This window comes from Gymnoscopelus braueri (genome assembly GCF_963280865.1).
Source record: "Gymnoscopelus braueri genome assembly, chromosome: 4".
In the NCBI taxonomy this organism is placed as follows: Eukaryota; Metazoa; Chordata; class Actinopteri; order Myctophiformes; family Myctophidae; genus Gymnoscopelus; species Gymnoscopelus braueri.
Genome location: NC_137605.1, coordinates 10,095,398 through 10,107,081, shown reverse-complemented (window position 1 = coordinate 10,107,081; position 11,684 = coordinate 10,095,398). Strand labels below are relative to the sequence as shown.

The 11,684-nt window shown below is 44.9% G+C and overlaps 1 protein-coding gene across 2 annotated transcripts in view; it reads right to left on the bottom strand.

The window, feature by feature from the left end:
- adamtsl4 (ADAMTS-like 4) overlaps positions 1-11,684 on the bottom strand; it is a 70,465-nt gene that overhangs the window by 38,056 nt on the left and 20,725 nt on the right. For both annotated transcript variants that reach the window (XM_080427056.1, XM_080427057.1), the window contains exon 4: positions 8,493-9,150. In XM_080427056.1, coding sequence (XP_080283182.1) covers positions 8,493-9,150 — 658 coding nt within the window. The remainder of the gene's footprint in view (positions 1-8,492; positions 9,151-11,684) is intronic.

Sequence of the window (11,684 nt, the reverse complement as noted above, 5' to 3'; positions counted from 1 at the left end):
AGAGCAACTTTTACTTGTAATTGAATAATATTTCACTATCTATACATTGACTCAAGTACCGGGGTGAGTACTTTGGCCACCACAGCATGATGTCACTTGAACACGCATGTTCTTTTCGCTCATGTTTTTTTGCCTAAGCTTGGGGGCGGGACACTGCATGGACACTGTGAATGTGTGTTTGTTTTGCTTCTGCAGTCCAGGCTTCATTATTGGGGTTTATTACATAAGGCTTGGAGGTTGAATGCTTGATTCTGATTGGTCAATCACTGAATTCAGCGGTCTGTTATTTTTGAATAGTGACCGATGGGCTCAATAACAGACAGCTGTCTAATCAAAGACTCAGAGCACCTGGCTCATATCATTTGCGTTGCTTGATTTTGTGCCGTATACAACATGGCAGCCATGTAAACAAACACACAATGTCATTTACAGCTAAACATGAATCTCAAGAATGATTTTGAAAACATTTGAAGCAAGAAATAGACAATGCAGTAACTGAATATTGATTCTATTTTATCAACACTTCCCGTTGTTTTACGAGGCGACCGTGTTGCACTGGACGCACCTGGCATAAATGAATGGAATACTTTCATTACCGTAAGCAAAGAAATCCTTTGTTTAGTCACTTTTGGACTATTTATTAATTTCTTCATTAAGCAGCTTTGTAATAAGCGGGGTAATCGATGGGGAGTGGGTCATTATTGAGAAATAAACCCTTTCAGGGTGATTAGACCCAGACGCGATTGATTAGCTCCGCTATCGTGTCCGGGTCTAGTAATCACCCTGTCGGGGTTTATTTCTCAATAATGACCCGCTCCCCATTGATCATCCCTTGTTTATTTTTTGTATACCGGTTTGCATACGGATTTGATTGTGCTTTTTGGCCAGGATTCTGTTTGTGTTTGTTGCTCTGCATAGTGCAGACTATAGGTGTATATTACTGTATACCATTGCTTCAGTAATTGATGGTGCTTTTTGTGATGTTATTCCTGTATCTGCTGTATCTTACAGCGCTTTTTCTTGCTCTGTATCTTAACTGCTGTGCTGCCTGTGCCTGTATATACTACACTAACTAACGTGTGACCGTCGTGATGCACGACGCTATTTTCACTGTATTTGAAATACGGCTGAAGTGTTGAATTCTTAATGTACTTTTTTCCCTTCCTAGAAATGTAGTGGAATCAAAAGTACAATATTTGTCTTTGAAATGTAGTGCAGTGAAGGTCATAACTATCCAAAAAGACAAATACCCAGGTAAAGCATAGATATTCAAAATATTTACTTAAGTACAGTACTCAAGTAAATGTACTTTGTCCACAACTGGCTGCATATCAGTGATCCAGTGTGTAACCTGTTACAATACTACTCGTCTACTTTTAAACCACCGCTATCCAGACAAGACCGGTTTTGAGAATGAGCTCGGGACGCGATGCCAAGAGAGAAGACATACCACTTCCAAGCAGAATAAGACGATAATTGTCTTTTTGTCATGTTGAATGGAAAGTATTTAGTCTCTCAAGGGTAACAACTGCGCGGTCTGTTTTCATGAAGCCGGTTTGTAAAGTTAATGCAACCACTGAAGCCTCTTATCATCATCGTGTGTGTGTGTGTGTGTGTGTGTGTGTGTGTGTGTGTGTGTGTGTGTGTGTGTGTGTGTGTGTGTGTGTGTGTGTGTGTGTGTGTGTGTGTGTGTGTGTGTGTGTGTGAGAGCGTGTGCGCGTGTGTCACATTCTCGCCAAACACAAGAAATCATTTGGGGATGGCAGCATATTAAAGGAGGCAAAGCTTTCAGACTTACTGAAGCGGTCCAACACCACACAGGATAAGCACGTTTGGATGACACGCAGGGGCTGATGATGGATTTATGAATGGACTGAATTTATAGCTGAAGGGATAAATAATCATTTGTACTGTAGTGACTACAGTAAAGAAACAAAGGAAAAACGTACTCGACCTTTTTACTGTAGGTCTTCATCGGGCAAATATTTGCCCGATGAAGACCTAAAAGGTCAAAAGCGCCAGTAATAAAGTGAGTTTTTGGAACTTCAAACAGTGTGCAGATGTTTTATCTTCTCCTTGAATCTTGCCTTGATGCCTTGATGTCCAGCACCTGGCCTAGATACAGGCATAAGATGTGCACACAATCTCCTCTGTGAACTATTTCAATCGGTGTCCCAGGTTCGATTCCCGGCCGAGGTGTCCCTGAGCAAGACACTTAAACCCCCCCCCCCCCCGCGCTCAAGTCTGACCACTTAGCAATCAGCTGGGTGAAGCTGAAAACTGAATTTAACCCGCAGAATCAAAGAGTATAGGTCTAAATTATATACAGTAGACTACATAGAAGTGGTCATTGGAGCAAAATATTCTTGCACAGCCGTCCCAACAGAAATGACATCATGCTCAACACACAGGATACAAATATGCATTTTTCCTTTTTGTCTCCCGCAGAGGAACATTGTTCTGTGAGAAAGTAGTTGGGGGTCCCCTGGCCTGATGCATATCAAACTGGGTGGTCCTTGAAATAGGCTCTATGCACAGCAGCCACATTGGAAAGAAATTGGGCATATTGTTTACTGGTGAAGGCTCTGTTCCATTTAGTGTAACACAGTGGTTTTCAAACGTTTTAATTTCAAGGACCTCCATAACTCTCGGGAGTTATACACCCGTAAGGGTCCATTTGGTTCCATTTGTACGCCCTCAGAGTTACACACCGGTAAGGGGCCATTTGGAACCATGAGGGTCCCTGGACCACACTTTGAGACCCACTGGTGTAGCAGTCTTTCCCATGATCCAACATGCACAAATATCGGCACCCTGACTTAATTAGTATCATTGGTAACACCTGTGAAGGAAGTACAGAGGAGGCACAATTTCTTTCCAATATGGCTGCTGTGCAAAGCCTATTATATTGACTACATACATGGAAGTGGTCCTTGGTGCAAAAAAAAGGTTGGGGTCCCCTGGCCTGATGCATATCAAACTGGGTGGTCCTTGACATTTAATATAGGACTAACTACACAAAAGAAAACAAGTCCTGTCCTGTGTGAGGCGCTGTTCCAACCCCCCCTTCACCCTTAACCCTTCACCCTTCCGGCCACCCCCCCCCCCCCCCCCCCCCCAGGTCTAACTTTAAAAAGTGTCCATGAGGCACATTCACTTCCATGGTATCTCGCAGGTGCTGGGATGCAACAACATGTCCTGAGAATAACCTCACTGGGAATATCTCTGTCTAGTATGAGCACAACAACATCCACAACAGACAGACAGACAGACAGACAGACAGACAGACAGACAGACAGACAGACAGACAGACAGACAGACAGACAGACTCCTTTTGTCCAACATTCCACCTGACTCAGTAACGTGTCTTATTACACACACACACACACACACACACACACACACACACACACACACACACACACACACACACACACACACACACACACACACACACACACACACACACACACACACACACACACACACACACACACACACACACACACACAATTGGGTCTCCCAACTCAATCTATGTTTAACCTCTCGTTTTACAACTACCACTCTTTCTGTCACTATCCATCCATCCATCCATCCATCCATCCATCCATCCATCCATCTATCTATCTATCTATCTATCTATCTATCTATCTATCTATCTATCTATCTATCTATCTATCTATCTATCTATCCAGCTGACTCTCTTACCAAGTTACCACCAACCAGTACTTAGGGGGAAACGTTTTCCCCATGACAGTGTGTTCTGTGAGGTATAAACTGTATCACTGTTATTATAAATGTCTGGTATGCTACTTCAGTTGAGCCTGATGTTAAAGGAACACGCCGGTGTACATCAACTTCATGCTATAGTGAAAGACGGGGTCTACTCTGGGGGCCCCCAGGGGTTCTTGAAATTCTTAATTATTGCTAGCTAGGGAACCAAAATGGACCCTTACAGTTCTGTAACTCTGACAGTGTACAAATGGAAGCAACGAGTCCATTTGGTTCCATTTGTACACTGTAAGGGTTATGGCGGTCGGTGGAATAATGCATACCAAACTGGGTGTCCAAATAAAAAGGTCTGAGAACTATTGCTGTACAGTAAGTAGTTCAGTTGCATTTATGTAAAGGCCATTACACCCACATTTTTGCCAATATACTAACATATACAATATACTATACAATATAACGAGCGTTTAGATCCAGCCCGGCATTCCGATACGCCACAGTTCTGTTTCCAGGCGTCACCGCACGGTGAAAAATGATTTGTGTGTTTTTCTCAATGGGTGTTCTCCCTGCAGCGCCACACTTCCAGTTGGTGCTATGGGCGTCACTTCACACGCCTCAATACTAATCTGCTGTATTTCTGTAGTATTTCAGTAATAGTTCAGTAATAGTTCACTCATTTCTGTAGTATTTCAGTAATAGTTCAGTAATAGTTCAGTAATAGTTCACTAATTTCTGTAGTATTTCAGTAATAGTTAAGTAGTAGTTTTAGTAGTATCTCTTTAATAGTTCAATAATAGTTCAGTAATCGTTCCAGTGGTGAAGTGTCATTCATGACAACCAGCTGGTCAAAGACATAGAATTAGAACCTCTCTGCTAATGTACTTTCTTTCTCTGCCCTGCATTCCTCTCTCTCTCTCTCTCTCTCTCTCTCTCTCTCTCTCTCTCTCTCTCTCTCTCTCTCTCTCTCTCTCTCTCTCTCTCTCTCTCTCTCTCTCTCTCTCTACTGTGTGCAGATTGTTAAAAACAGAGATCTCTTTCACTTCTATTTAACTGTGTCACTCCTCCTCTCCTCTCCTCTCCTCCTCTCATACCCTCTCCTTTATTCCTCCTCTCTTCCTGTCCTCTCCTTTCCCCCACTCACTTCTAGGCAACTATGTAAACACACACACACACACACACACACACACACACACACACACACACACACAGACACACAGACACACAGACAGACACACACACACACACACACACACACACACACACACACACACACACACACACACACACACACACACACACACACACACACACACACACATGACACACACACACACACAGACACACACACACACACACACACACACACACACACACACACACACACACACACACACACACACACACACACACACACACACACACACACACACACACACACACACACACACACACACACGCATGACTCTTATGTCATGTTCAATGTGAACACACACAGACACACAGTTATTTATACACAGAGATAGACACACACATAGCTACGGTGTATATACACAGATAGAGATAGAGATGATACACATAGAGATAGTGTGTGTGTGTGTGTGTGTGTGTGTTGTGTGTGTGTGTGTGTGTGTGTGTGTGTGTGTGTGTGTGTGTGTGTGTGTGTGTGTGTGTGTGTGTGTGTGTGCGAGCGAGCGCGCACACACACAAACACACACACACAGGTCTGCACAAAGTCAGCAGACAGTCATCAGTCCTGTTAACATGTCCTTATCTCAGGAACACAGACAGACAGACAGACAGACAGACAGACAGACAGACAGACAGACAGACAGACAGACAGACAGACAGACAGACAGACAGACAGACAGACAGACAGACAGACAGACAGACAGACAGAGACAATGTTGGGGGAAGAGATTGGTGTGTAGATGGAAAAAGAAAAAGCAGTCCAAGTACAGAGCTAACGCAGGTCCAGTTCAGTCTAGATAGCCTGGTTATAACCATCTCTGTACCGGGCCTGTGTTTCTGTGGTGCTGCTATGACAACATCTGTCTACGTAGTTGTACCGAACACGAGCTTCTTCAGTCTCATAAAAATGAATTTTAATCCCTGCGGAGAGAGAGAGAGAGAGAGAGAGAGAGAGAGAGAGAGAGAGAGAGAGAGAGAGAGAGAGAGAGAGAGAGAGAGAGAGAGAGAGAGAGAGAGAGGAGGGAGGGGGGGGGCAGAAGGGAAAGAATGCTGAGCTCATCTAAAGAAAGACCTGAGAATCTCACTGACCTACTATGGAGGTGGACACAGAGGCCCTTGTTTGCGGAGGTGAAATACCTTTAAAAAAGCTCAGTGGCCTTGTGTGGTTAGGTTAGAGTGTCCGCCCTGAGATTGGGAGGTTGGGGGTTCGATTCCCCGGGCCGGGTCATACCACAGACTATATTAAAAAAACGGTACCCCATTACCTCCCTGCTTGGGTCTCAGCATCAAGTGTTGGCCTGGGGGTAAGTCCCTGCGACATATAGCATCATGTCCCACAAATACTGTATATCATATTATAAATACTAAAGCTACATATACCAAACTATGGGATGCTCTTTGCCATATGCCATAGGCAATGCTGTATGGATTTTTATGGGATAGTGTGTAGGAGTATGTGTATATACTGTATATGTGTGGAATATATATATATATATATATATATACTATGTATGTGTGTGATGGTTTGTGTGTATGTGTATATATATACAGAGCAATGCTATAAAAAATACCTGTATGAATATGGGTAGGTGTGTATGTGTGGGTGCATGTATGGGGACACGTGCAGGTATGTGTGCATAGTGTGTAATAATGTATATGTATGTAAGTACGCCATGAGGCGTGCTTTGTGTGAAGAAAAGAGAGATGTAAGACTCCAGGGTAGGGCCTGACAAGCCTATAGTGCTTCTCCCTAGCCCCTTTTTCGGACTATTGGACACTGCTGGGAAAATAGTGGCAATTTGTGAAATGTACTTCTCTACTTATGTTATGCGTCCATTATCCCCCAAAAATAAAACTGAACTGAACTTAAGCCGCCTCACGCTACAGAAACAGGAGATAGGCTCCTGCCCTATGGGCCACATGGCTCGGGAAGGCTTACTTACTTACTTTAAAAAACACTTAAACCTTCATTGACCAGAGTCCCCAAGGTGGTCTATATACTGTTCTAGGCCACCCTCCTTTTTTCCTCTCATACCAAATAGCTTGGCAGGAAAATAGCAGGTTTGGCATTTTGTTTTGCCAAATATTCGCCCCCCCCCAGAATATTCTGCCAAAAGAAATGTTCTCTGCATCCCACCATGTCTCAGTTCAAAAAGCAAACAGCAGGAACAGAAAAACACACACAACTACACAGCTTCAAACAATTTTGTTCAAAGCAGCCACACAGCATTTACACTGTGTTTTAGCTAGTAACTGAAATCTGGTCATCTAATATTCTTTTTAAGTATGACTCAAAAGCAAGGTATTCAGCTCGTTCAGAGCCGCACTCACTTCCATTATGATATTAAAGGTAGGGTAAGTGATTTTTATTTCATTGCTATAGAGTATTTGTTCAGTAACAGGGGTCTCAGAAATACATTTTTAGGTGGGTTGCGAATTGTCAGCCAAACAGGAGCGAGTACTCATTTATCAGCTTCAATTTTATAGTGTTCCAGTTCCAATTTGGTCTGCTCATTTCTTAGTGTCATCACTTCCAATGTCACTTGTTTAACCTGTATCCTGTATGAGTTGAGTTCTCTCTCCTGATTGGGTAAACTTGGTATCCCGACCTGAAAATGCATTTTCTGTTTACTAAAGAGCCGGAGAGACATGAAGTGGAGACTCCTGTAATACTGAAAAAACACTCTATAGCAATGAGTACTATCAGAATATATAGTTATTTAACACTTAACACTTTAACAAAGGAATATCACTTACCCTACCTTTAAATTACCGGTAAAGTATAAAACTTGTGGGGAACAAATGAGTGGAGAGGTACTAAGTTAGCCTACTGGCAGTATGCACAAGACATGTGGTGCTGATCACTCCAGTGGTTCACATGCAAGATCAGCTTCAAACAAAGGCACGCATGCACTCGCAGACAGACCCTCTTATAGGCGGCTAGCCTCTTTCAGACTCACACCGTCAAGAAAACCAGTCTGACTCTGCATAACCCGGCCATTTGCATTCATCTCCAAAAAGGTTGGATTACTGTATTTCACTTTAATCTAATTTGAGGGACTCTTCCCTAAATGATCTGCTGGAAGAGACTCCGGCTCAGTTCTTACTGGAACACTGTACTTAGATCACTTCATTGGCCCATGATTCAATATACAATTGATTTAAAATGATTACTTTATACAGCTCTTAATGGTTTAAGCTCCTGAATACATCTGCGACGTTCACTGACGGGTAACATATCAGACCTCTGAGATAATCAGTATTATATCTAGATCACTATATCGTTGCTGTCGGGCAGAAACCTCTTATCTCCATATTTTTTTACTTTTTGTGTTTTTTTGACGCCCTACTTGATCATACTACAGCGTCACACAAAATGATCAAAAGTAGCAGATCCACAAGCGACGCGTTTCGAGCTTGTAGATCTGCTACTTTTGATCATTTTGAATTTGAATCCTGAGAAGTAACAGTTTTGGACAGGTTTCCACCCCGACAGTGACGATATGTTATGTGTAATGTAACAGCCCATACTGTCTGAATGGATGGTGTGTCTAATGTATAGTCTAGCTTCTGACCTGAGAGAAGCATCGGCGAAACTCCGTCGGTCGCCCCGAGCAGGCGTGCCGCTCTCTCTCTCCGGGGTTCTGGGGGGGGACGCGGTGGAGGGGCGAGGAGAACGGAGGAGGCATGTCGGGGGAGGAGGAGGAAGAGGAGGAGTACAGGTGAGTAGAGGAGGAGGAAGGGGCATGCCCCTGCGGGGGAGGGGCATATCCTTGAGGGGGAGGGGCATGTCCCTGAGGGGGAGGGGCATGCCCCGGAGGGGGCGGGGCGGCGACGGAGCGCCAGTCGAAGGTGCGGCGCGCCGGGGCCGAGCGAGAGGACGGGGGAGAGAAAGGGGCTCGCTCCCGCTCCCTCTCTCTCTCCCGCGCTCGCTCGGTCGGAGACGGGCGGGCAGACTCCGTCTTCACCTCCTCTCCTCCGTCTTTCTTTCTGCTTCCGTCCTCCCCTCCTCCTCCCGGCTCCTGGTTGTTTCCTCCCCCTCCTTCTTCTTCTTCTTCCTCTCCTTCTGCTCCGCCTGCCACGGGTGCGTCGTTGCCGTCTTGATCGGCGGTGCCGGCCGCCGTGGGCGTGGCCTCGTCAACGGTGCCGTTGGCGGTGTGCCTGGTCTGGCGGTGCAGCGGCAGGGAGAAGGGGACCCGGCCGTAACCGAACTGACCCGGCCTGATGGGGGACCTGAGAGACACACACCAAGACCAACAATATCAGTCCCGGACAAGCCCCCAAATGTTACCACCCTGAAGGGGTCTAGGGGACTGGGCGTAACAAAACAGTTAGGTGCGATTTATACTTCGTTGTATGGCCGTATGTGTCCTGCGCCGAATGTTTTGTGCGCCGAAAATAGCAGATCTATAAGGTCGCAACGTGTCGTGGAATTCGATACTTTGCGAGCTTACCGATCTGCTATTTTCGTTCCACAAAGCTGTTGTACAGTGTAGCCTACATTAGAGCATTGGAGACAGAGAGACTGTTTCTTAATTCTGATCTTTAGGACTGACTGTCCACCACGCTGTTATTTGAAATCGATCATATTTGTACACTCGGACATCGTCAAACTATCTGCTTTGGTTGCTATGGCAATGATGTAATGACACAGTGTACAAGCTGGCGAGACACATTGTGACGCATTTGAGCTGCCAGTGTGAACATAGACCGAGACACACAAGAGACAAGACAGGGAGAGTCAGAAACAACTTAATTACAAGTTTGACACAAACAATGAATGATCGAAAGGGCCTCAGTGTGTGTGGGTGGGCGCACGTGTGTGTGCGTGCACGCGTGACTGGGCATGCATGTGTGTGTGTGTGTTTTAGATGGGCGTGAGTGGGCGTGTGTGCATGTGGGTGGGCGTGCGTGTGTGTGTGTGTGTGTGTGTGTGTGTGTGTGTGTGTGTGTGTGTGTGTGTGTGTGTGTGTGTGTGTGGGCATGTGTGTGTGTGTGTGTGTGTGTGTGTGTGTGTGTGTGTGTGTGTGTATTAGAGATGCGCGGATCGCGGTTTTAGCCGCGGTTGCCGCAGTTAACCGCAGTTTGGGTGGATTTGGGTCAATCAAATATAATTATTAATTCATATTGGATAAACCGCGGGTGAAATAATGCGGGAATTAAATTAATGATATCAATCTATAGGCCTATAATAGCTTTTAAAAAGCACTACATTTCACCGTGTGTGCGTTTGTAGTATTTTAATATTACGTCATTTTACACCAGGCACAAAATAGCCGCTCACGACATGTTGCTTTGAAGGCAGCCAGTGTTGCCAGGTTGCGAGAGAAATAAGTAGCCAGGTCTATGAAAACAAGCCCAAAACAAGTGCCAAACAAGCCCAAAAGTCGCAACACAGAGCATTGTTTTTGCTCTGTGTTTTGTTTTCACTTTTTCTTTCTTTTTCTGTAAAGCACTTTGAGCTGCATTTATGTCATGAAAGGTGCTATATAAATAAAGTTTATTATATTAAAAGTCGCTTATAAAAAGCTTATAAAAAGCCGACATGGCAACAAAGTGGTTGAAAGCGAAAGTAACTTAATGAAGACGTTCGCTTGTTGTTACCATGGTTGTGGATTGTATACAGTCACTGCATCGCGACAGTGGTGAGTAACACTGTTTATAAGAAAACTAACATCAGGAAAATAACAATTATTTGGTGCGGTTGGTGCGGATCTATAAATAGGATGATATAAGTACCGCGGGTGGATGGCGGATGGATAATGAACTTGTTAACGCGGATTTGGGTGACAAAAAAACCCATCCGCGCATCTCTAGTGTGTATGTATGGGCATGTGTGTGTGTGTGTGTGTGTGTGCGCGTGTGTATGTGCGTGTGTGTGGTGTGTGTGTGTATGTATGGGCATGTGTGTGCGTGTGTGTGTGTGTGTGCGCGTGCGTGCGTGCGTGCGTGCGTGCGTGCGTGTGTGTGTGTGCGTGCGCGTGCAAGTGCAAGTGCAAGTGTGCGCGCGTGAGTGTGTGACGTAAAAAAAAGCAGTTTCTCTGTATGACCAGTGTGTATCAGAGGGCAGGGTTTTTACAACACTACCCAATGACTCACAAGCAACATCCCCACATTGCCCCGGCAACGCCCCAACACTGTCCACAAACAAAACATACTGAAACTCTATTAACAGCAGCTGTAAACAAACCACTTCACTAAACTAATCACTAAGTATATAAAACCACTGTTTCTCAATGTGGGGTCCGGGGACCCCCAGGGGGCTCCAAATGGACCCTTACGGGTCTGTAACTCTGAGAGAGTAGTTAGAACCAAATGGACCCTTACAGGTCTGTAACTCTGAGAGAGTAAGTTAGAACCAAATGGACCCTTACGGGTCTGTAACTCTGAGAGAGTATAGTTAGAACCAAATGGACCCTTATGGGTCTGTAACTCTGAGAGTGTATAGTTAGAACCAAATGGACCCTTATGGGTCTGTAGCTCTGAGAGTGTATAGTTAGAACCAAATGGACCCTTATGGGTCTGTAGCTCTGAGAGTGTACAGATGGAACCAAATGCACCCTAACGGGTCTGTAACTCTGAGAGAGTATAGTTAGAACCAAATGGACCCTTTTGGGTCTGTAACTCTGAGAGTGTACAGATGGAACCAAATGGACCCTTACAGGTCTGTAACTCTGAGAGCGTAGAGATGTACATTATCTGTACACTCTCAGGGCCTTGTTTTCGCCGGTGTCTTACCCATTATCCCTAAACTTCTTTGCCAGTTT